The sequence below is a fragment of the Lithobates pipiens genome, unplaced genomic scaffold (genome assembly GCF_037356315.1).
Source record: "Lithobates pipiens isolate NorthernLeopardFrog02 unplaced genomic scaffold, aLitPip1_a1.2 Scaffold_13, whole genome shotgun sequence".
NCBI lineage: Eukaryota > Metazoa > Chordata > Amphibia > Anura > Ranidae > Lithobates > Lithobates pipiens.
Window position 1 is genome coordinate 279,718,009 of NW_027507718.1, and position 27,085 is coordinate 279,745,093.

General features: G+C 41.5%; 1 protein-coding gene across 1 annotated transcript in view; it reads left to right on the top strand.

Moving 5' to 3' along the window:
• Window positions 1–23,954, top strand: part of GSTCD (glutathione S-transferase C-terminal domain containing) — a 257,832-nt gene extending 233,878 nt beyond the window's left edge. The window contains exons 9-12 of the mRNA XM_077476668.1: window positions 9,915–10,048; window positions 13,734–13,764; window positions 21,976–22,045; window positions 23,068–23,954. Coding sequence (XP_077332794.1) covers window positions 9,915–10,048; window positions 13,734–13,764; window positions 21,976–22,045; window positions 23,068–23,204 — 372 coding nt within the window. The 3' untranslated portion in view covers window positions 23,205–23,954. The remainder of the gene's footprint in view (window positions 1–9,914; window positions 10,049–13,733; window positions 13,765–21,975; window positions 22,046–23,067) is intronic.
• The last annotated feature ends 3,131 nt before the right edge of the window (window positions 23,955–27,085 follow it).

The window sequence follows — 27,085 nt, forward strand, 5'->3', positions numbered from 1 at the left end:
AAAGCAGCGGTGTCATTGGCTGTCGCTGCTGTCAATCTAAGACAGCTAGCCAATCAGGGAAGAGAGAGGCCAGGGCCGGGCTCTATGTCTGAATAGACACGGGGAGCTGTGACTCGGCTTGGGTACCCCATAACAAGCTGTTTGCTATGGGGGCACTGAACAGGAGGAAGGGGCCAGGATTACAGAAGAGGGACCAGAGAAGAGGAGGATATGGGCTGCTCTGTGCAAATCCCCTGCAACATAGCAGGTAAGTATAACATGTTTGTTATTTTTATAGGGAAAAAAACAATCCTTTACAATCACTTTAATACTCAGTTAATACAGAGCTGCATTCATTTTTGTCTTTACATTTGGCTGGAGTTAGGCTTTAAATAATATCTCAGGTTTGAGAATTCACACCACAGAAATCAGGTTTGAGACCTGACTCTTCCAAGATTAAATACAGTATAATCCAGCTAGTAAATCAAAAGGCGTTTAGCAAACATATTGCATTGTTATTGCTGTATCCTTTTTATAAGGGATCAGTACACTAAAATTTAAGTATTTTACCTAATATCTATTATTTGCTATGTTACCATTCAAAATGGTGTGATTAGCGTCTTATTAGTTATTTTATTATATCTATATAGTATTGTACACGTAACGTTATAATGCTACTAACCTTCAGTTGGCTGTGAGGTGTCTTAAATTGAGCAGAATATGGAGATTTTTGAGGTGTGAAGATAAATAACACTTCATTAGAAACACAAAATTAAATAAATACTTTATAAATTTTTTTTTAACAAATCCGAACTTTGGTGTGAAGTAAACATTTTTTGGAGAAAGTTATTATGAATGCAGTTGAACTTATGGAATGGCCTTACTATTTATTTACTACCTATACTATCTATTACTACCTACATTTTTGTTTTAAACAGAACATATTTTCCTTCCAGAATTGCCTATATAGTAATTCAATATTATAGCAGCGCCTCTACTTAACGCGTTAACAAGTGAAGAAACATTTATTTTCTGCACGTTGTATAGCTGAAATGGTGTGCAACCACATGTCATTGTGGAATTTCTCATTTTTAAGGCCTAGCTTGAGTAAACATGGTACCAGAAGAGTGAGTCTCATAAAGATGTTGGAAGAATGCTGACTTATAATGTGGTTTAACCTAGTGATGAAAGTAAGCTGTCATGACCCGTTCACCCACAATGCCATGTGTATAAGTAATGTTCAAGTGCACTTTTATCAACCAGTCAGATGTGACCTTAGACAAGCCCTCCTCCTCCTCCTCCTGTTTTAAAAAGCAATTGCTTTTGCTAGGATTTAGCTGTTACAGATCACAGCTATCCATCAGAGTATCCAGTGATCTGGAAAAAGCCTTGACCCATTCAGATACAAAGAGGAAGCTACATTGCATTACAAAACAGAATACAATGGAGCAATATATATGGTCTACATATTATTATGCTTTTCTGAATAATGCTAGTTCTCTATTTTTGTGTTTTAACACTAAAGAACACATTAAAATAAGGAATAATGCAAAGTTGTAAACCAATGGATGTGTTATACAGTACAGACTAAATCCCACTGCCACTCCATCCATTTCCCACCCTCCTATTAAACATTTCCTGGGCAGAGTGTATGTATCGGTCAAGTATGTCGAGAGTACAAAGGCATGGTCTGACATGGTACTAATAGGGTTCATAGTGCATGAGTAATGTATGCCTGGTTTATGCATGCACCGTATCTTATGTCATATACATAAATGCTGTTGTGTGAGCAGACTTTTGATGCCGGCCAAGTCACTTGTGAATCTTGAAGGATGACCGTACTCTTGAATGCTCAAAATGTTATTTTATAAGCAAAATGATATATATAAAAGAACGCAGGAATCATTTTACGCTGGCGTTTGAGCTTTTTGAAAGAGACTTTTGATGTCGGAACATGCTTTGAAAGTGTGTAGAAGACTCATAATATAATAACATGGTGAGAAAACAACACATGGTCACTGCATGTCTTCAGCCATAACCACAACATTTCTCTTACAACATGAATAGCAGAAAACATCTACTTATTTATTGATCGAGAATGAATACAGTTATGTGCAAAGGTTTTAGGCAAGTGTGAAAAATACTGTAAATTAAGAAAGCTCTTCAAAATTAGAAGTGTTAAAAGTTTATTTTGTAATAGGGATCACCTGAAATGAGTAGCTTGGTGATTTCATTTGTTAAAAAGGGGCGTATTTTAGAGATGTTACGGAGGTGAAGTCTACAAGCTTTTGACAACTATTAGATTTATGGCTATAAGGACAGGATAAGTCTAGGATTACACCTAGTATCCTGGCACGAGGGAGGAATTGATGGTTGTATTATTGATTTTGATGGAAAAGTCATTGAGGTGGGCATGGGTGGGGGAATATTATCAGCTCTGTTTTAGAGAGATTTAGATTAAGGAAGTGGTGCGACAGCCATGCTGATATGTCAGTTAGTAAGAGAGGAGACTGAAGAAGTGATGTGAAGAGGATACAGATACTGTTGATTTGGGTGTCATCGGCGTATAGATCGTATTGGAAGCCATAGGCGGTTATCAAGTGACCAAGGGAGGAGGCGTAGATAGAGAAGAGAAGGAGGTCCAAGCACAGAGCCTTGGTGGCCTCCCCACAGAAAGTGGCAATTGAGAAGAAGAAACAGAGTTGTAGGTAACACTTAGGCCGCGTACACACGCGGGGACTGTTCGCTCAACTTTGTTCGTCAAACAGTTTCAGCGGACAGTCCGCTCAAAATTAGCATGGACGGACTTGGCCACACACAACGAACGAACAGTCCGCTGAAACCGTGCGCGATGACGTGAACGGCACGTACGACGGGACTAGAAATACGACGTCCTATACACTGCAATGCAACCTTCGCCGTGTAAATCCTTTCTGAGCATGCGCGGAACTTAGTTTGACGAACAAGCCTACACACGGGCGGACTGTCCGCTCAAACTAAGTTTCAGCGGACAGTTTTACAGAATTTTCGAAAAACTTTGTTCGTCAGACTGTCCGCTGAAACTGTCCGCTGAAGCCCACACACGAGCGGACTGTCCGCCGAAACACTGTTCAGCGGACAAAGTTGAGCGAACAGTCCCCGCGTGTGTACGCGGCCTTAAGGAGCACTGTGATGGGTAGGAGGAGAACATTCCTGAAGATAGTTCTTAATGACGTTGGCTGTATGTTTGGGGTCGCTGTCCTGTTGCAAAATAAACTTGGGACCAATCACACATCTCCATGATGGTCTGGCATGATGGATAATTATCTACCTGTATTTCTAGGCATTGACCCATTCTCCAACTTCATTTGCAGAAATGCAACCCTAGACTTGCAAGGTCCACCATGTTTCACTGCTATCTGCAGACACTCATTATTGTACTGCTCTCCAGCCCTTCTGCAAAAAAAAACTGCCGCCATTTTTCTGCACCCCAGATTTATGTTTTCATGCATGGTTGAGTTGCATACCCTTGTTTCTCTTGTCAGAGGTATAAAGTTTTGGTTGCAATTCTTCCATGAAGACCACTTCTGGCCAGACTTCTCCGAACAGCAGATGGGTGTGCCTGACACCCACAGGTTTCTGCCAGTAGTGTGATGATCACACTGCTGGACATCTTCCGATGTTGAAGGGAAGTAAGCTTGATGTCTTTTATCTACTGCATTAAGTTTCCTTGGTTGACCACTGTGTCTACGGTCCTCAACAATGCTTGATCAATGGTGACCTCAGTGCTAAGAAATACAGGCAGATACTTATCCATCATGCCATGGGATCAAGAATACGTAACATACAGCGTGAAAAGGTCAGGATTGTGTAACACACAGAGTGAAGGGGTCAGGAGTACAGAATGCACAAAATGCTTAGATCAGGTGTGTGTGATGGTCTGTTTTTCTTGTAAGGTTACTTTATAGTATAAGCCAAGGAAGCTATTAAAACTCTAGTGTATTAATGCCTTTACTAAACAGAAAAAAAATGCATGTACAACTTCAGGATACACAATTCATAGCATGCAAAGTATAACAAAATATGCCTATAATGTATAAACTGCCTGTTTAACCACTTAAGCCCCGGACCGTTTTTCTGGCCAAAGACCAGACCACTTTTTGCACTGCGTCGCTTTAACTGACAATTGCGCGGTCGTGCGACTTGGCTCCCAAACAAAACTGACTCCCTTTTTTCCCAGAAATAGAGCTATAATAAATATCCCCCAAAAATACATAAAAAACTTTTTTTTTCCTCGGTTTAGGCCGATACGTATTCTTCTACATATTTTTGGTAAAAAAAATCGCAATAAGCGTTTATTGATTGGTTTGTGCAAAAGTTATAGTGTTTACAAAAAAAGGAATAGTTTTATGGCATTTTTATTATTTTTTTTTTTACTAGTAGTGGCGATGATCAGCGATTTTTATCGTGACTGCGACATTATGGAGGACGCATCGGACATTTTTGACACATTTTTGGGACCATTGTCAGTTATACAGCAATCAGTGCTATACAAATGCACTGATTCTTGTGTAAATGACACTGGCAGTGAAGGAGTTAACCACTAGGTGGCAGTGTAGGGGTTAAGTGTGTCCTGGGGCATGTTTCTAACAGTGGCTGGCGTGGCTGTGTGTGACACATCACTGATCTCTGCTCCAATGAAAGGGAGCAGAGATCAGTGACACTGTCACTAGGCAGAATGGGAGATGCTTGTTTACATTAGCATCTCCCTGTTCTTCCTCCCTGTGAGACGATTACGGGTATCCCCACGGCGGTTGAGTCCGTGGGTCCCACAATCCAATTCACGGAGGTACCGACCAGCTGGCAGCGTGCATGCGATGGCACGGCGGCAAATTTAAACGGACATACAGGTACGCCCATTTGCCTGTCTGTGCCATTCTGCCAACGTATATCGACGTGCACAGGTCAGCAAGTGGTTTAAGCATGAACAATTTATGGGATAGGCAGAAGTATACTAATGAGCTACTTAACTTGGATCATTCTTTATGATGGAATCTTCACATGGCTTTTTTTATTAGAGTCTAGCATTTCCTTGGGACTCTCAAAACAACTCTGTCCTTTGTCTGACCCACATGGTCTATTCAAAAGTATTCCCCTCTCCTAACTTCCTGTACATCATATCCTGTGATCTGAGCTCATAAACTAGTCCAACTAATTAATTTACATATCAATAGGGGAGACTTGGCTTCTAAAATACATCACGTGGTCTTAACATTTAATAATTCACATATGTCTATAAAACCACCCAAAAATATCCATAGCAACACATGTGCAGAGTACAAGGGTCAAAAGTACAAAATGAATAGAGCACAGGAGTCCAGGTTGTGTAACCTCCTAGCCCAAATTCTATCCCCCACTGCATTCCACATCCTAGAACAAATCCTTTTCTCTCTCTCCCCCAATATTCTCTCCCTAGCAAAAGTTATATTTCTCCTTTCAAATCCCCCTAACCCAGCACAAATCTTGTTCTCCCTAACCCTCCCTATTCCCCCTCCCAGCACAAATTCTCTCCCCCAGCACAAATCACCCCCCTCCCCCGAATCTCCCCTACCCAACAGAAATCCCCCCTTCCCACTTTTCCCCTTTCAGCCAATTCCTCTTCCTAACACAACCCTTTTCCCTCCCAAATTCCACCTCTTCAGCACAAATCACCCCTCCCCCCAACAAAACTCTTCCAGCACTATTCCCCCCCCCCCCCAGCAAAAATCATCTTACCCCACAAAAGTTCCCCCCCAGCACAAATTATCTCCCTTCCTCCCCAACACAAATCATCCTTACCCCCCCCCCCCCCCCCATTCCTTAGCACTATTCTTCTACCCCACCTCCCAGCACAAATTCTCTCCCCCCAATCACAAATCCTCTCATCCTCTTCTTTCCAATCTCCTGCCGGCACTAATACTGTCCCCCTGAATCCCACCTCCAGGCCAAATCCCCCCCTTTCAGCACAAATCCTTCCACACCCAGAAGAGCCATGTGGTACTGACAATCTATGATGACCAGCTTTCTTTGTTTATTTTTTTCACGTTGTGTTCTGTTATTAATGGTAACCCATGTCGTTTTCAGAAATGACATTTCTCTGCATATTGTCAGGATACTAGATGAGTCGATTCTGAAACTTAAAATTCAATTTTGTCACTGTGATAATAGTTTATTATGAAGATGTTCTTAAAATACACCCACACAGAATGTGTCATTGGTGATTTAATTATTGGATACGTTCATGAACCCAACAATATACAAAAAAAAAAACACATTTGTAATTTGTTTGGTTTACTTAGTTTACTGTAATGTGAAAGCTATAAAATACTCCTTAAATTATAACGGTGTTACTAAACAGATGACTCTCTACACAAGATTACTAGGCAGTTATACATGACCACAAATGAAAATATAGCGAACATTTCTGTATACATGTGCCCCCTCCACATCCTAAGAATGAACTCGAAGTATATGGTCTGTTTTTTGTCTTTCATCTTCTCCTATCCTCCTCATCTTCTAAAAGCTTCAGAAACCCAAGTCAGATGGTAATATCTATATACATAATAGAAGAGCAGATTACCCCTCCCCATAACTGTACATTGGTCAGCGACTCTCATTCTACTGGTGGGAGGTCACAGATACTTCAGTCTTTATCTTAAATAGGATGCTTTGCATTCTTTGAAACTGCATTCTGTGTAAGTTTTACTTACAAATTACCTATTAAACTGTTCTTTAACCACTTCAATACCAGGTACTTATACACCTTCCTGCTTAAGCCAAGTTTCAGCTTTCAGTGCTGTTGTAATTTGAATGGTAATTGCACGGTCATGCTACACTGTACCCAAACACATTTTTTATCATTTTGTTCCCACAAATAGAGCTTTCTTTTGATGGTATTTGATCACCTCTGCGATTTTTATTTTTTGCGCAACAAATATAAAAAGGCTGAAATGTTGAAAAAATACGTTTTTCTTAGTTTCTGTAAAAAAAAAGTTTAAGTTTTCTCCTTCATTTACGGGCACTGATAAGGTGGCACCGATGAGGTGGCATCAATGAGGTGGCACTGATGATAGGCAGCACTGATGGGCACTGAAAGTGGTTGTAAACCCTTACAAACCACTTGGACCTACACGGTTTAGGAGATATTTGCCGAAAGACGGGCACCGATGTCTACGGCGCATGCACCGTAGACAGCGGCGCGCCGTTGTCAACGGCGATATGCCGCGAGTGGCGGCTCCCGTGTGCATGCGCGGGAGTGACGTCACCACGGCTTCGCCGAATGACAGCGGCGGAGCAGCGAGACCCACGAGAAGATGGATGCTCCGGACTACAGGGGACAGCGGTGACTTCACTGGCTCCTGTGTCAGGTAAGTGACACATAATGGGCTACTATGCAATGCATAGTAGCCCATTATGCTTTAACTTTGCAGGGAATCAAAGAGGAAGTAAACTCATCAGGGTTTACTTCCTCTTGAAAGGTGTCACTGATGGGCACTTATGGGTGGCACGGATGGGCACTGATGGTCACTGATAGGTGGGCATGGATGGGCACTGAGGACACTGGGTGGCATTGCTGGGCTTCACTTGTCTGATCTGCTGCATAATGTTGCCAGTCGGTGCCCATTTGTGGGCACTGATTAGCATATATTTGGCATATTTTTCTATATGTGGATGGCCATGGGGTACATACCTGGCCATCCATATGTTGGGGGCTTCCCTGGTGGTCCAGTGTGGGCATCCGAGGGGGGGCTGCGCTGATAAACAATCAGCGCACATCCCCCCTGTCAGGAGAGCCGCCTTTTGGCTCTCCACTACTCGCTTCTGTCAGATGCGAGTTAGGAAAAGTCGATTAACCGCTCTTCCTGTTTACATCGTGATCAGCCGTGATTGGACACGGCTGATCAAGTGATAAAGAGCCTCCGCCGGAGGCTCTTTACCGAGATCAGTGTAGCGGTGTGTCAGACTGAGACACCGCACCACCGATCGCCATGATGCCCGCCCCTATGGGCGCGCAGTGGCTGTTATCCTGCTGGATGTCATATGACGACTAGTCAGGATAACTGAACCACCACCCGGCCATCATTTTGCTATAGGCCAGGCAGGAACTGTTTGCAGGGACCAATTAATTTATGTCACTTTGTCATGAGTTGTTTTTCAAACGTAGTCCTACAACAGTACCTTGTGAACTTTGTGTGCCCGTTTACCTTTAACCACTTACCGACTGCCGCACGATGATGTACGTCCCTTTTTTGAAGAGGGATATCCCGGTAATGGCAGCAGCTGCTGCCACAACCGAGGTATCCATCTCTTCAGGCAGTTCGGTAAACGATAATGGTGGTCTTTGCAGTGTATTCGCTGTGAGATCACTGTTATTGGCGGCGGGAGAGGGGTCCCCCCCGGCCACCTGCATTGTAGCCAGAGCTACAATGGAATGGTTTAGATCAAAGCATATTTATGTGTTAGAATGGCCCAGTCAAAGTCCAGACCTAAATCCAATTGAGAATCTGTGGCAAGAGCTTGTGCTATTTTTCAAAAAAGATTGGCTAAACATGTCACTCTCTAGATGTGCAAAGCTGGTGGAGACATCCCCAAAAAGATTTGCAGCTGTAATCGCAGCGAAAGGCAGTTTTACTAAGTATTGACTCGGGGGGCTGAATACAATTGCATCCCACACTTTTCATATATTTATTTGTCAAAAATGTTGAAAACCATTTAAAGTTTTCTTTCCCCTTCACAATTATGTGCCGCTTTGCGTTGGTCGATCACATAAAATACATTTACGTTTTTGGTTGTAACATGACAAATTGTGGAAAATTGCAAGGCGTAGCAATACTTTTTCAAGGCACTGTATACTATACCACTTCCTTCAAAATGTATAAATTCTATGTGTTGAGAAGATGAACAGCAAATTGCTAAGTTCTGTTAACATACCTGTGTAGAATGTCTTCTTAAGCCTGATATACATACATGCCTGATATATCTTGGGTGGAACGAGAAAAAAAAAACTGTGCGAAGTTAGTATAGCGATCTCCCCGGCTGAGCTGTTATGTTATGACAGGGGGACAGCCCCCCCACCAGAACACTCCAATCAGCGCTCTTCGCCATTGGCTGAGTGTGCTGATCAGGAGTCAGTCCGCTGCTGGTTTTCCAGCGTGCTCGTCTGACAGAAGCCAAATGGCCAGCTTCTGTTGGGCAGGATGGTATACACAGGGGCCGAATGTTGGGTGTTGTTTTTTGTTTTTGTTTTTTTTTGTTTTTTTTTAAACCAGCTGATGTCTCCCAACATTCAAGCCTTTTTGTACTGGGCTTTAGCCCTTAAAGGACAAATTCACTTTTTGTACAAATAAATAAATGCACAGGATTTTGCAGATTAAAATCTGTTAAAATCTATTGATATAAAATATTATTATTATTCAGGTTTTATATAGCGCCAACAGTTTGTGCAGCGCTTTACAACATGAGGGCAGACATTACAGCTACATTACAATTTGGTACAAGAGGAATCAGAAGGCCCTGCTCGTTAGAGCTTACAATTTAAAAAGGAAGGGTCAATTGATACAAAAGGGTAATAGCTGTGGGGAGATGAGCTCATGGAGGAAGTTAAAGTGCAAATAGTGCTGACTGTTCTTTAAGGTGCAGTGGTGCAAGTAAAAATCTTCATCCTTTTTTTCGCCAGAGTAATGTCAAAGGTATTTTTCTGTACCTGCAAAAAATGTACTTGACCTAAAAAAATAAATAAAACAAACACAGTCATCACATCTAAGGGCTGGGGAGCTGCAATATATGACATTGTGTTCTTAGGTTTAGGTTTGAAATGCCTCCAAAGCACATGTGTAAATGTTCATTAAAACACAGACATCTAGTCTGGAAATGGCCAAAATTTGTATGTACGCTAACAGTGTCCATATTCTGTGTAGGTAGCACTGCATGCATGTGGAGTGGCGACAGATATGGTGATTGAACACTGCATTGCTGCCAGAGCAGGCTTTGTCATCTGCCCTTGCTGCTATGGATTTATCCAAAACACAGTGAAGACCACCTTTCCACGCAGGTAATGATATATATCTTGTTTGATCTACTTAACCTATACTTGACCAGTGAGCTTTCTTTCTCGCAGGGCTAGAGCACACTAATGTGCTGGAACTGCTCCAGTGTGACCAACATGTTTTTTTTCCATATTTTTCATGCTCCTGGCCCTCCCCCTTGCCAAGTGCCCCCATAGCAAGCCACTTGCTATGAGGGCACTCATGTGCTCCCTCCTGAGCCGCCTCTGTACATTCATAAGACACACAGAGCATGGCTCAGCCACAGACCCTGCTCCCTCCTCAATGGCTGTGATTGATAGCAGCAGAAGCCAATGGCTCCCACTGCTGTGTGTCAGCCAATGAGGAAGGAGAGCCACTGCTCTTATGCACATCTCTGAATCAAGATGGGGCTTGGATAAGTATTAGAGGGAGGGCTTGGGGGGGATGCTGCACACTGATTTTTTTTTTACCTTTATATATAGCATGCATGAATGCTGATTTCAAGAATTTCTGGGCAGTCTCAATTGTCTTTGTTCCCACCCTATGCCTCATTGCCATACAATGTAGGGGTGGTTTTTAAATTCTTAACCCCTTGTTAGAACTGATAATAAGGAACTGTGAACACAGTACAGACAGGGTTTATTATGTTAAACATTATTCCATACCCCATTTTTATGGAAGCGCGTAAAAATTATAAAGTAGGCATTTGGCTACAAATGTGGAAATACACTTTAAAGTCACCTGCTCCTCATGCCCAAAGGTACCAGATACAGTATCTCACAAAAGTGAGTATACCCCCAGCATTTTTGTAAATATTTTATTATATCTTTTCATGTTACAACACTGAAGTAATTGCACTATGCTACAATGTAAAGTAGTGAGTGTGCAACTTGTATAACATTGTAAATTTGCTGTCCCCTCAAAATACCTTAACACACAGCCATTAATGTCTAAACCGCTGGCAATAAAAGTGAGTACACCCCTAAATGAAAATTTCCAAATTGGGCCCAATTAGCCCATTTCCCTCCCGGTGTTTGGTGTTATCCCTCTCACTCTCTCATACTCATACTGGTCACTGGAAGTTCAACAGGTACCTCATGGCAAAGAACTCTCTGAGGATCTGAAAAAAAAGAAATGTTGTCCTACATAAAGATGGCCTAGGCTATAAGAAGATTGACAAGACCCTGAAACTGAGCTGCAGCACAGTGGCCAAGACCATACAGCGGTTTAACCACTTCCCGACCAGCGCACGACGATGTACGTCGACAGAATGGCACGGGCAGGCATATTGGCGTACATGTAGGTCCAATATTCGTTGCCGCCGTGCCATCGGGAGCGGCGCGCTCCCGCGCTGGTCGGGACCCCCGTGAGTCCGGTCGCGGGACCCGCGGACTCGATCGCCGCGGGCATCCCCGCGATCGTCTCACGGAGCGGCCGAATGGAGGAAATGCTGTATAAACAACATTTTCCCATTCTGCCTAGCAACTAGTGACGCTGATCTCTGCTCCATGTGATTGGAGCAGAGATCAGTGTACACTAAATGACAGCCCAACCCCCCCACAGTTAGTAACACACCCCTAGGAACACTTAACCCCTACACTGCCACCCACTGGTTAACCCTTTCACTGCCAGTGTCATTTACACAGGAATCACTGCATTTATATAGCAGTGATTACTGTATAAATGACAATGGTCCCAAAAATGTGTCAAAAATGTCCGATGGGTCCCCCACAATGTCGCAGTCACAATAAAAATCGCAGATCGCCGCCATTACTAGTAAAAAAATAAATAATAAAAAATTATTAATAAAAATGCTATAAAACTATCCCTATTTTGTAAACGCTATAACTTTTGCGCAAACCAATCAATAATCGCTTATTGCGATTTTTTTTACCAAAAATATGTAGAAGAATACGTATCGGCCTAAACTGAGGGAAAAAAATGTTTTTTTATATATTTTTGGGGGATATTTATTATTACAAAAAGTAAAAAATAATGCGTTTTTTTCAAAATTATCGCTCTATTTTTGTTTATAGCGCAAAAAATAAAAACCGCAGGGGTGATCAAATACCACCAAAAGAAAGCTCTATTTGTGGGAAAAAAAGGACGTTAATTTTGTTTGGGAGCCACGTCGCACGACCGCGCAATTGTCAGTTAAAGCGACGCAGTGCCGAATCGCAAAAAGTGGTCTGGTCTTTGACCAGCAAATTGGTCCGGTCTGAAAGTGGTTAACAGGGCAGGTTCCATTCAGAACAAGCCTTGCCAAGGTCGACCAAAGAAGTTGAGTGCATGTGCTCAGCGTCATATCCAGAGGTTGTTTTTGAGAAATAGACGTATGCGTGCTGACAGCATTGCTGCAGAGGTTGAAGGGGTGGGGGTTCAGCCTGTCAGTGCTCGGACCATAAGCCGCACACTGCATCAAATTGGTCTGCATGGCTGTCATCCCAGAAGGAAGCCTCTTCTAAAGATGATGCACAAGAAAGCCCGCAAACAGTTTACAGAAGCAAACTAAGGACATGGATTAATGTCACCATATCCTGTGGTCTGATGAGACCAAGATAAACTTACTTGGTTCAGATGGTGTCAAGCATGTGTGGCAGCAACCAGGTGAGGAGTACAAAGACAAAGTGCATCTTGCCTACAGTCAAGCATTGTGGTGGGAGTGTCATGGTCTGGGGCTGCATGAGTGCTGCTGGCACTGGGGAGCTACAGTTCATAGAGGGAACCATGAATGCCAACATGTACTGTGACATACTGAAGCAGAGCATGATCCCCTCCCTTTGGAGACTGGGCTGCAGGGTAGTATTCCAAAATGATAACGACCCCAAACACACCTCCAGGACGATCACTGCCTTGCTAAAGAAGCTGAGGGTAAAGGAGATGGACTGGCCAAGCATGTGTCCAGACCTAAACCTTATTGAGCATCTGTGGGGTATCCTCAAACGGAGGAGAAGCGAAAGGTCTCTAACATCCACCAGCTCCGTGATGTTGTCACGGAGGAGTGGAAGAGGACTCCAATGGCAACCTGTGAAGCTCTGGTGAACTACATGACCAAGAGGGTTAAGGCAGTGCTGGAAAATAATGGCAGCCACACAAAATATTGACACTTTAGGCCCAATTTTGACATTTTCACTTAGGGGTGAACTCACTTTTGTTGCCAACGGTTTAGACATTAATGGCTGTATGTTGAGTTATTTTGAGGGGGCAGCAAATCTACACTGTTATACAAGTTGCACACTCACTACTTTACATTGTAGCAAAGTGTAATTCCTTCAGTGTTGTCACATGAAAAGATATAATAAAATATTTACAAAAATGTGAAGGGTGTACTCACTTTTGTGAGATACTGTATGTCACTTGGCAAGGGCAGTTGAATGGAGTGGTAGTGGAGCAAGCAGAGTATTAGCAGGGGGGTGGGGAGGCAATTAAGTGACTCTGTTGCTTTGCCTTACACAGGAAAAGTGTTGATGTTCACGTTGATTTGAACAGTTGCTGTGAAAGGAGTTTGTGTGACCCATTTCTCCCAGAAGATGCAAACTGTACATCCTTCTTGGAACAGCCTAGTCCGTGTCTACATGCACATATATTTTGTCATGACATGACTGACAGCGACAGCTTCCAGCTCTTTTGAAAATTTGGAACTCATAGAATAGTATTACATAGCAGTAGTTTTTATTCATCTTGAATTTATGTTTTTGTCATTTTTTACAGTGGCCGCTTTCAGGAAGTTTTATCGTACAAGGTAATTTTCACTTTATCATATTTATCATAACCCTTCTTTATCAAAACTCTTTCTGCAATAAAATGCTACAGAATGGTAAACCAGATTTCTGTATTATTTGTAAAATCATACAAAGTTACATTTGAGAAAAAGGAAATGAATGTGTAATAAATGTAGGCTACACATTGAACAGAATCACAGTAGGTTCCCTACTTACGTGGTGGGGAATTCTGCACATTTCAGATACTCGCCCACCCGGCAGATCTAGCGTGTCCAGCTAAGTTCCTCTTCATTAATAAAAAGAAAGAAGAAATTAGAAAAATGTGGAGAGGAGGTATCATGTTTTAGAGGGTGAAGATCCACCTTAGGAAGCTCAGTTATCTTTATGAAATATATTTTAAGTACTGAACCCTAAACCTTAGCAAGTCAACCAGCGGGTGTAATGACGTCACAAACCAAGCCCTGCCCAATGTGTTTTGAAACACGTTGGGTGGAGCTTGGTTTGTAACATCATCAAGCTCGTCTGTGAACTTGTGGCGGTGCTGTTCTAAGTATTGTCAGTCTTTCATCTCCAATTTAAGGGCCATTTTTAATAAATATGATTGTGTTTTAAAATACTACACGGTGGAATATGCCTTTTGTTCCTTATATGCTCTATGTGACCTTTATGTTCAGCACTGGATCACCAGGGAACCTGAGGAATATTCTAACTGTGTAAAGAGCTTTTTAGCACTGGTGACTGTGAAGTGAACACTCCTTTGCTCTGTGTTGTTGTAAACACAATGCTTCTTTTACAGGTTCTTATGTTCTGTTTACTGCAAGATTTACTTCACGTTATAAGTGAGACTTGCACTATATGCTTTGATTTCACTTATGGACATGATTTATGTGTCATAATTTATTCATTTATTTTACATGCAAGTTATTGATATTTTGGGTAGTTTTAAGTATTTATTTTATGTTTAAAGAGAGAGCGCACTTATTTTTAGTTTATGCAGTAAGTAATGCTGCAAGTTAGATGGCCAGACCTGATGTGTCTCTGCTAGCAGCAACAGGTTAATGGGTAAAGTGTCTTCTCCCCAGTGCCCTGTTCAGATGTCTGCTCACTTTTGGATCTGCCTGGAGTGACTCTGGTCCTCAGCATGGCCACAGACTTGACCTCATGACCTCATGACCTCACGACCTCAGCCTGAGAAAATACAACTCTCTCTGCTCTACTTAGCTCACTTTGGGAACTTTAGCCCAATGGTCCATAGACTGCCACAGTAAAGTTTATTTCCCAAATTTTATCTTCCATGATTCAATGCTGCCAACTATAAAGTCTTTTGAGCATCTTCTGCATGTCAACTCCCCCTTTTAGATGGAGGTGAGGTTATGTTAGCCCATTAAGCTGAAGTCTATTGGGAGTACAGAGAGAGAGCACTGCAGCAATCCTAAATCATTCTCTGTCTCTAGCCAAGCACCTGGCTACATTCGGTCCTTGCAACAACTAGGAGCCTTATAGGGTACCGCAGATTGAAGAAGATATTTGAGAAAATAGGGCAAAGCTGTGTGTATATATGTATTTATAATTTTTTATGGTATAGCATTTCAACAGTTTGCTGCCAGGCAGTCTATGTTGCATTTGAGAATTGAATAATTCAGCTAAATGTATTTTTTTCCTGTTGGTTATTATATTAGCTATATATATATATATATATATATATATATATATATATATATATATATATATATATATATATATATATATATAAAGAGAGAGAGAGAGAGAGACGCACACATTTTTTCACCATACGTTTATAGTATATTTTGTATAAATGATTATATTTTAGCCTCAGCTACAAGATTAGAGTGTTTTGAATTCAGCCTCCCTGAATATATAATTAAAAGAACAATAAAGAATCAAAACAGCTTTGTTTTTAATCCTTTTAAGCAGTCTGGGAGGTTTCATTTTCCTGTAGGGTCAGTGACCTTCTGGATAATTAATTCTGAAGCAAGGAACTCTTTAGTCAGCTTAAGCTGTTCTGTCCTTGTCAGTGGGTCATATTGTGGGTCATATTCTCACAGCTAATACACCCATTTGATGTTTGTTTGTAACTGGAGTTTAACCCCGTTTCCAGTGTAATCCTTCACATGACAATTTTTTGCCAGGTTTTGGGCACACCTAGGCAATTAATGCAATAAATTAATAAATCACATAGTTAACAACTGGTGTTTTTTGTGCTTTTGTTGTTTTCATTGGATATTCTAATTATGTTTATGCATGTTAAGAACAGATTACCATTGTTTTTACTGGCTATTCTAATCATGGTCATACATGTTAAGAACAGGTTACGGGGGCGTGGCTTGCGCGTGATCATGATGGCCGCTTGAGCCTTTAGCTCAGACGAAAGACCGGGGAAACAGCATACTATCCAGCGATATACCACTAACTAGGAGCCATCACACAGCTCCTCACAGAAGTAGGAGTCAACTCAATGCAATCTCACAAGCAGAAAGAAGCGAGGCAGTCTAAAAGGCTCATGGACTTCTTCGCTATGCCAGCGACGGCCGAAGAGGAATAGCGAGATGGCGCCGGCGGCGCTCAGCTACAGACAGACATCCTCCCCGTACACGGATCTCCCGGATGAAAACCCTGGAGCATCAGAGTCCGGAAACGATCCACCGCTGCCACAACGTTTACCACCTAACAGCCCAGAAAAGGCGCCAATGCACCTGGACCCTGCAGTGCAGACAACAGACACAAGGCCCACAGCTCCACACCATGACCAAGTAGGCCTTAATATTTCATCCTCCATTGCCACATATCCAACCAACCGGTCCTCGACACTGTAATGAAAGACATGCTTCTCCCATTACAACAGTCCCTCATGCTCAACATCTCTACCATGTTTGGTAGCTTCACCTCTGGGGGACAGAGTCCAGCATATGGAGCACAAAGTGGAAGCCTGCACTACAACCATAATAGAAACACATCTTAGAAACACAGAGGGAAACACAGACGATACAGAGTGGATTAAAGCAAAACTCGCGGACCTCGAGGACCGCTCGAGGAGGAAGAACGTAAAAATAAGAGGGATTCCCGAGACTATCTATTTAAATGACCTACAGAAATTTGCAGGTGACATGATTGCTAAAATAATACCCAAGATGACACTGATCGAATGTATGATCGATCTATTTCACTGCATTCCAAAACCAAAGCACTTGGACGCCTCAATCCCCAGAGATGTACTAATGAAAATACACTTCTACCTTATGAAAGAGAAACTACTGACCAGAGCGAGAACAATGCCTGAACTTCCCTCCCCATACAATGGGATCCAACTGTATGCTGACCTATCTCAATATACTCTCTCCAAGGAACGTCAGATGAAAACGATTACAAAGGCACTTAACGACCATAAGATACCATACAAATAAAGCCATCCTGCCACTGTGGTGATTACCAAAAACAGGGCAGTGCACTCTGTCTTCAACCCAAATGATGGATTATAACTACTCCAAACATGGGGAATAATTCCAGAGCTCCCCATCTCAGAGCAGCAGCACACCAAGGGACCCAAGGAGCAAGGTCTCCACCATAAAGGCTTTCGTCTCCCCAGAGGAAAGTGACAAACACAAAGGTATTTACGTTACTCGCAACATAATGCCCAGATCTATGTCTATACGAAGTAACACCTTTCCTGAATTTTACCCCCACGTTATGTCAGTACTTTCAGTCTATTTACTGACTTTTTGAACTACAGTTCACGTGTTGCAGTTACCAATAGTTGCACCTTTCCACGGCAGCAGAGGAGTACACTTTGACGCATAACAAAAGAAAGAAAAGACCTCACTCTATTGCTATCTGCACCTAGCGTGACTTTCGGTCCTCCAACCGCAGTGGAATATACCGCCAGGTAACCAATCACCTCTACTCTTTTAAGACCCCGATACATCCGGGGACACCGCCATCTGCAGAAAACTTGAAGTTCACTCTCCACCTTAAGTGAGCTTTACCTTTTTGATCACTCCACCTGATACATACAGCCACCCACAACCCGACAATGAACATTATTATACTGTCTATTAACACTAAAAGCCTGAACCACCCGGCCAAAAGAGCATCCCTATGGAAAACAACACTGCAGCACAAAAGCGACATTTTATGTGTGCATGAAATGCACTTTTCTTTGGATGCTACTCCCCTCTGCCAACACAAGAACTACCCGCACATTTACAAGGAAAGTTACTCGAAGAAACAGAGGAGTATTCATTGCTATAAGAGACGCTGTCTTATTTCAGCTACAAAAATGCGTACTTGACACAGATGGATGCTATGTAATATTAATTTGTCCAATAGAAAACGTAGTATACACCTTAGCTACTTTATATGCCCCGAACGTTAGACAAATGAAATTTCTCAAAAATACCCTGAAGAAAATCAAAGAGGTGCAACAGGGGCAACTCCTAATAAGTGTAGATTTCAATTTAGTCCCAGACAATGTCTTGGACTCCTCATCAGGCCCTAAGAGATTTACATCTCTGCTGAATTCCCTTCTTGCAGCTCACGATTTGCACGATGTATGGAGACTATACATACCTCTCCCCACATCACAACACATATTCTCATATCCACCTGTTCATTTTTGACAAGTGGTTATTGCAAAATATTCAAGACTCCCAAATCCACGCTATCACCTGGTCAGACCACACACCTGTTACCATACAAATTACTAACAAATTGACCAACCCAAAATCATATACTTGGAGGGGGAACAATTCCCTTCAACACCCAGACAACGCCAAATACCTGTCCCAAAAATTGACAGAATTCTTCCTTGACAACACAGGCTCAGTGGCTGACCCGACGGTCCTGTGGAATGCCCACAAGTCCTTCATAAGAGGATTCTTCCTACAATTAGTATCCAAGGAGAAAAGAAGGAAGATGCAGAGGCTGGATGAACTAACCCTAGTGTCTATGCAAACCTTTAGCCAGGTTAGACATTTTGGCTGATTGCACTACATTCTGCAGTGAATATATAACTCATATTGCAAAGAATGCTTCATGATGAATAGACCTATAAGATATGACTGTTGGGGCCAATATCAGTATTATACAGGGAAATAGAAAACATAAAAATATATAAAATGTCCGCTAATACAATAGGTGGTTAAACTGACCAGAAGAGGGAGGAAATAATGTGTCCAACTTTTGCTAAAGAAAAAGTTACTATAGGGCCGGCCATAGAGGGAGTGAATTTCTTTCCTGCGACCACTGGTTGCAGGTAAGAAATTCCCTCAATTTCCCCATCACTACAGTCAGTGTTGATGGGTAAATCTCTGCTGTGGAGCCATTGTGATTATTTCTAGCGGCACAATGGTGTGGTGGTTAGTACTTTCACCTAGCAGCAAAAGGGTGGTTGGTTCAAATCCCAACCACAACACTACCTGCCTCGAGTTTGCATGTTCTCCCTGTGCCTGCGTGGGTTTCCTCAAGGGTACTCTGGTTTACTCCCACATTCCAATTGGCCCTAGTATGTGTATATATGAATGTGAGTTAGGGACCTTAGATTGTAAGATCCTTGAGGGCAGGGACTGATGAGAATGTACAATGTATATGTAAAAGCGCTGTGTAAATTGATGGCTATATATAAGTACCTGAAATAAATAAAAATAATCGGATGTAAAATGTGGAAGGTTGGTTATACCCAAGTTGATTGATCGATCAACTTTTTTACATTCAGCCTGCCTATACATGGTTCGAATCAAACCGTCTATGGCCGGCTTAAGATTTGCATATACGGTAACAGCTGCTTATCTTTGGATTTGATGATCATTTTGAGTTGCTGTCAGGAAAATAACTTCCGCAGATGCACTTTTTGTTCATTCTGGACCGCCGAGGTATGTAACAGGTTAAACTTTAATGAGAAGGAAAATATAACCAGTGAAACTGGTCAGGTTTTTTTTATTATCTTCATTAGATGATAGAAGATAGTGTGTCCTAATCACCCTCTTTGTAAAACAACTGTCAAATTCTTCTTATTTAACCATATCGAGGTGGTGTTTAACTAAAAAGATTATTGTTAGAAAAATTTAGTAGTTTAGTAAGAACGATAGCATGACTGATTGCCATCTACCTTAAGGCTCACAGTAAAGACATCTTCCAAGTATTTGTTCTATAAATGATAGGAATACAAGTACAAATTGTAATAGCTGCCAAGTTTTCTTCATTTTAGTTTTATGGCTGTTGAAGTCTTTTTTTTTTTTTTTTTTTTTTTTATATTTGAAAAGCTTAGACTAATCACATTCTTTGTAAATTTCCTGTATCGCTGTGTCGCCAGCAGCCATATTGAGATATGTGACAAGGGCATATGTTTGCACAAGCTGCAGTAAAGAATTCCTGAATTTACAGACCGTAGTGCAGGTAGAGATCTTTGATACTTTTAATGGACCTCTTATGAATTAAGCCTAGATAATTGGCTGAGGGGCCAGCATTCAACATTAATAGGCGGGCATCGTCTCCCAGCCTGACCATGCAGATTAAGGCCTCTTGTCTGTTGATTATCTAGAATTAATCCTACTTTAATGCTGTTGTATAGTTTCAAGTATTTTCTTTATTCGAACCTCAGAGCCAATTGGTGTAAGGTAGAATGCAGTGGACAATTCAAACACACATATATTTAAACTGTTTCTTAATGAGATTACTTGCTCAGCGGCAATATATGTTATTTTGGCGGGATTGGACAACTGAGATGTTTGTATGGTATCATAGTTCACAAATTTTCATTAGATGAATAAGGGGTTGGAATTCATCAACGGTTAGTATTTGGCACAGGACTAGGTAGTTCATGTAAGCTTGAACAGTTTATAGTTTAGATATACAGTGCATTCACAAGTCAGTGTAGAAGTTTGGATCTGCAGTGATAACATTTCTTGAATAACTAAATAGAACTGATATTGCCTGAATTAATCTCTCCCAGTGGATTTTTGTGATACCACCATATACCTATTTGGGATGATGCTAGCTGGGATCTGGATCCACCATATTGGATAAATAGTTAGGCTTTTACCTGTGGTCTTTTTTGTGAGTTAAGGATATTTTTGGATCTATTCATCATGGCCCACAGCATACAACATCTCCCATCTAATATCCCCTGTTTAAAAAGATTTTGATGATCAGCTGACAGATGGCCTCTATAGGATTCAGCGGTATTCAGCTGCGTTGCCCCTGAGTTTTTTCATATGTTTTTCTTTATTGGAAACTTTTTCTGTCCAATCACTGATTGACTAACACGTATTTAAGTGATCCTCCTGCAAGATTGATGCATTCTCTTATGTATATTCCCCTCTCTCTCTCTCTCTCTCTCTCTCTCTCTCTCTCTCTCTCTCTCTCTCTCTCTCTCTCTCTCTCTCTCTCTCTCTCTCTCTCTCTCTCTCTATATATATATATATATATATATATATATATATATATATATATACACATTTAAAGTAGACCCAGCATATTTTTTTGTTATGTGCATGCATGCAAAGTAATGTAAATGTACTCTCCTGATAATGCCTTCACCTGTTTTCCTCTCCAGAGGCATGGCGCTCATTCGTTCAGGCATCATCCATGGTTAGCATTTACATCTGAGACTAAAAAGCTGACTTTGGCATAAAACAGTCATCACAAATTTATGACACAGAACATCCCCCAACTGCAGCCTCTCACCCTGTGACTTGCTGCAAAGTTACATTGTTGCAGTAAGATCACAGAGGAAAGGTGGCTAAGAAAATGCTTTTTTCTGCCTGCAGAAGACTGATAGCATCATGTAATGGCTACATACACATGCGTGGTTTGGCCCAACAGCATAAAATCAAAGGCACCCAGTAGGCACAGGTGCAAAATCCAGCCCCACTGCTATCAGTCTGCCACATCTTTGACAGGCTAAAATATGCGGTGGTAGGATGCTTTACCAAGCAGTACTCTTAGGGCCATATGCATTCAGAGATGTATGCCCAGAACACCTGCATTTTGGGCATATGGCCCTAATCGTGAGTACTAATCGGTGCAGCGTCCAGCCAACACACATTTCAGCCTGTCACGGTGACTACACAATGAATGCCTTTTAATTCTAAAAGATTCCTCTTCTTAAAACCATTTATACTGATGTTAGTGTCATGTGATATGTCAGGAATGTATTCTTATAGGCTTGTAAAGTACCTAAGAGGTCCACTTTAATTGCTGCTTTCTTGTTCATACAGGAACACATGATACTATGTAGATTTGCAGATCAGACAGCTGTCCAACTTCCTCCAGAGCGGAGACTGATAGGTAAGTGTATCCTACATGGTATATTTTAAAATATAGATTAGATATTCATGTACTAATTGCATCAATCTTATTGGGCTACCAGGGACATTTCCAAGTACATTTTTACATATTACAAGGAAAATTGATTTCCCTTAAGTAAAGTATAATAGAATGAAGCTCAGACAGTAGACAGGAGCCAGTGCAGTTGTTTCCCTTGAATGTTAGTTATTCTTTTTAAGAATTTCAGGACATGCCGTTACCGCTCACTCAGCCAACTGCAGGTCAGTCAGGGGATTTATGAAGCTTTAAGCATCAGTACTTTATTTCTTTTAGTTCTGATTTAACTTTGAGTATGGCCTATTTTTACTGATGAAACAGAACATTTTATTAATTATGAGCCAGAGGGTCATCAGTAAATAAAGACAGAGAGGATATTGCAAACCTCCCATTGGTTCTAACCTTTCAAACTCAGTTATTTTTGTTGCTTTCTGTGTACCCATTGGAAAGATTTCCCACTTTCTGAGCCTCTGTCACCAGAACAGAGAAAGCAACAATTATCTGTCAGAGGTTCTGACCTATGTACCAAAACAAGATAAAAGTTTTGGCTGGGAAAGTGTAAATCAGTAAGTGAAAGCTAATTGCTTGTGTATCAGTGCTAAATTAGAGACTCTCAGTATGATTCACCAAGTTTAAACTAACATTATTGACATTGATTACCTTAGCCGGACACAGAAAGTTTGCTAATGCATGATTAGTGGCAGCTATTGGCAATACCATGTAGGGTAATAATATCAAAGTTGCCCTGAATAAATGTATACAAACTGTTTAGTTGAGATTGGCTTTGGATTAGCTGTATACCATTCATCAGCTTTGGATTGGTTGTATATCATTTGTTTTTATCAGCTTTGGATTAGCTGTATCCCATTATTTTATCAGCATGTAAGATCTTCTGTTTAATTTAATTCTGTATTGAGTACTACAGACATATCATCGTTTTAACTAGAGGAAGAGGGTAATAATACATTTTTATTTGTGTCTCAAAGGGAAGCGATGTATGGGATTGGTGGACCTGGATCGAGCATGGGCTGCAGAACAGTGTGGATACAAAGCCCACGTTATCTCAATGGAACCAGAGAGTTGCTCACCGAAGAATAATTTGATTGTGGGATCCCCAGTGTAAAATGGGGCCAGTTTACCAGACTGTAAAGAGAAATCAGTTCCACCTTATGTAACACCATAAAGAACCATTTCTGAAGTGCAGCAGTAAACCGTATAATAGAGTAGTAGATTGAGCAATCTTATTTCCTTGGTGAAACCCATTTTAGTTGCAACTGTTTCATGGCTCTCTTTGCTGCCTTATGTAAAAGACCTATATGCTTGTTTACTATAACTTGATATATCATTATGTCAAGCTTACGACACTCTGCAGTTTACTGCTGCAAGAACAGTTCAGTAGAAGGTTTTAGTTGTGGCTGTGGCTCAAATTCATAGACATTGGTTACTCAGGATATTTGTATTGAAATATTTAGAAAAAATTTTTTTTTTAATAAACATCAACATTTTTTATATATTGCTGAAGTGGTTTATGTAAATACGGACAATGTAAAAAGAATTTATAACCTTGGAATTTTAAGGGCCATTTACATTGCTGGATTTATTTAAACAATGGGTTTAATTTACTAAAGGCAAATCCACTTTGCACTAAAAGTGCACTTGGAAGTGCAGTCGCTGTAGATCTGAAGGGAAGATCTGAAACTTGTAGTGCAAAGTGGAGTTAACTTTAGTAAATAGCCCCCAAGGTGTAGGTCTTGCATGTGTTTTACTTGTATATTGCGTGTGTTTTATTGCCAGTTTGAATGTATTTTGACTCGGATTGTATGAGTTTTGCATGTTGGGCCATCGAAAACAATAAAGAATAAGTATTCCAAAAGGCAGTGGCAAAGTGCTTTAGATTACATATTGCTAAACCACAGTTTACAGAAACACTTGGATGAAGAGAGTACCATATAATACAGTGGTACAGACTTTTCCTGGCTGTGCCTGTGTGGCTTGGTTTCCTTCCTAACCACAAGAAAACCGCAACAGGGGAAATGGGCACCGCTAAATAATAAGTGGTTTGGAAGGTTTCTGTTTTCAATAGTAGCACTATGTAAATGAATAGAAAAGAACCTATTAACAATTTGAATCTGAAGCTGGGGGGGGTGTTAATATCTAGTTATCCTGGACAATGAAACAAGGCTAATTTTTCACTTCCAATATTGTTTTTATTACGTTTTCAACATAAGTGCAGAAAGTAATATGTAAACATGACAACCATGTACTACAGGCGCAAAGGCACACTTTTAAGCTTTAAAACCTGCCGATCATGGTAACCTAGAATAGCTACTGGTGTAAAAGTGTTGTTTTGATGAGCTTACAGCTTGTAGGGATTCCCCCTCTCTATAGCAGAGGTGGAATGGTGTTCCTGTTACATATCCTTATCACTGCTCCGCAGTGCACTGAGAGGTGGCAAATTTGCATCCTTCTCTGGCATGTGAGATTCAGCATTTCTCATCTGCTACCACACAGAATACCGACTCCCACCTCTGGCTACAAGACAGGAGCTCCCAGACTAATTACCGTACTTCAAGCCAATAGGCTTTTTACTGACACTCATCCACTAGTATACTTGTAAGTTAATTAAATCTGCAGTGTTTGGCTGCTTTTAAAGAGCCCATGCTTAATATAAGAAGGGCAAGTTGTATTTTCTTTCTTTCTGAATATATATAGCTCCCTTGTGATTTTTTTTTTTTTTTTTTTGTATACAAACCCTTCTACATGTGTTATCATAGAATTGTATATCTAGTTCATCCAGTAAGGTCATGGTTCCTTTTTTATTATTATTATTTATTAGTGACATTTAGCATTTGTGCTTTTGTTTTTGGATACATTTATGTTATTGGCAACCAAAATAGTTTTTTCTTTAAAGTAGATTCATTTTGTAAGCCCCCATTGACAAGGGTGAACCTAAAAATACATCCATAATAAGTGCTGTGTTTGCCCACACGGGATACACAGGTGTTTTGTGCATCCGGAAAGTATTCACATCACTTTTTCCACATTTTGTTATGTTACAGCCTTATTCCAAAATGGATTACATTTATTATTTTCCTCAAAATTCTCCAAACAATACCCTATAATGACAACGTGAAAGAAGTTTGAAATCTTTGCAAATGTATTAAAAATAAATAAATGAGGGGGCGTGGCCTGGACATGAGCGAGTCAGGACGTGTTCTTGCGGCTCCTTGCCGACAGACACTTTCACAGCCTCCACCGGGGTTCTTTAGCTTCACCGAGCCTCAGCTGAGATGTCCTACTGCCACCAAACTCAATCACAGCCTCAAGGCTCCGTTAAGTCCCCCCGTGGATCCATAAATGCTATATCAATGATGGAGGATGGCCACAGAACAAGCTATCTAATATGGCCCGCCAAGACAAGGGGAAGAACGCAGCATCAGCCGCCCAGGCCTTCCTGCAGCCTCTCCTATTGAATTGCCGCACATGGTAAGCAATACAGCTTCCCCAACCTCCCCTGGCTCCTCTGCCTCCCATGATCAGAGGTCTGACATTTTGGAGCTTCATGGGGATAGAGACTTGAAGCAACATATCTGGTCCCTCCCCACTAGAGAAGACTTAGAATGCATTGATACAGGACATTGAACAACTGCATAATGACACTACTCGGCTGGTCAGTGGAGTGGAAGCCCTGGAGCAGAGTGTAGCGGAGACCCTTCCAGCCATCTCCCAGCTTAGGGATACCTGCTATGCTCAAGACCAAAGAATTGAGGCAATCATTTGCCAAGTAGATGATTACGAGAACCGCAGCTGCCATTTTAATATCCGCATCCATGGGTTGCCAGAGGCTACAGCAGCCAAAGACATTCTCTTAACTCTACAGGGCATCTTCAAGGAGATTCTGGCGCTTTCCCCCAATGAATCGGTGGATTTCAATACAGCTCATAGAGCGCTCAGACCCCCTTCACAAAATGCCTCAAACCCAGGAGACAGTATATGCAAGCTGCATAAGTTCAGTCAAGGAGCAGATCATGCAACGTATGCGCAAACTCCCCTTCTTTGATTTTGAGGGTGCACGCCTGTTCTTTCACCAAGACCTGTCATCCCGCACACTGATGCATCGTAGGGCTCCCCATCCCCTCCTGGAAGCTATGTGAGCCGCCGGCATTAAATATCGCTGGGGGTTCTCTTTCAATCTACAAGCTGGAAGGGACGGCAAGTCTGCTACTTTGCATACCAAAGATGATCTTCCCTATTTCCTCTCTCAACTGGGACTGGATCCATTGGACTTTACAGATTGGCATCATCGTGCAGAGATGCAACTTCCATCGGCACCAAACCCTTGGCTCCTTGCTCAACCTAAGAGATGCTCTCATGACCACAAACCTTCTTCACCCAATACTTCTCCTGGAACCCAGGATGGTGACATCTGAAGCACAGCATGACCTAGGAACTCTCACCATGTATTCTTCTGGAACCTATATGGTATTGCATCTGTAGCAGGACAACTCATTCCCCTGTGACCATAACGTTCGGCTTACCCCATATGGCATCTCTATCCTGGGCGTGGAGACTAAACGAGAACCTCTTATATGACCCTGGAGTAGTATCAGATGTTGAAGAGACAAGGGGGTTATTTACGAAAGGCAAATCAACTTTGCACTACAAGTGCAGTCACTGTAGATCTGGGGGGGGGGGGATGCATGGAAAATAAAAAAAAAACTGCATTTTAGCTTGCACATGATTGGATGATAAAATCAGCAGAGCATCCCCTTATTTCAGATCACCTTAGGTTAAGGTGAATGGCTGTTTATCTTCAGTGTTTCCTATGCAGAACGGCACGAGACAGGGGTTCCCCCTTTCCCCCCTTTTGTTTTCTCTGGTCTTGGAACCTCTGCTCCAGAAAATACGAGCTAATCAAAACATCAGCGGGGTTACTGTAGGTTCTTCAAAACTTTCTGCATACGCAGATGATGTCCTATATCGCGTGGTAGACCATACAGTCTC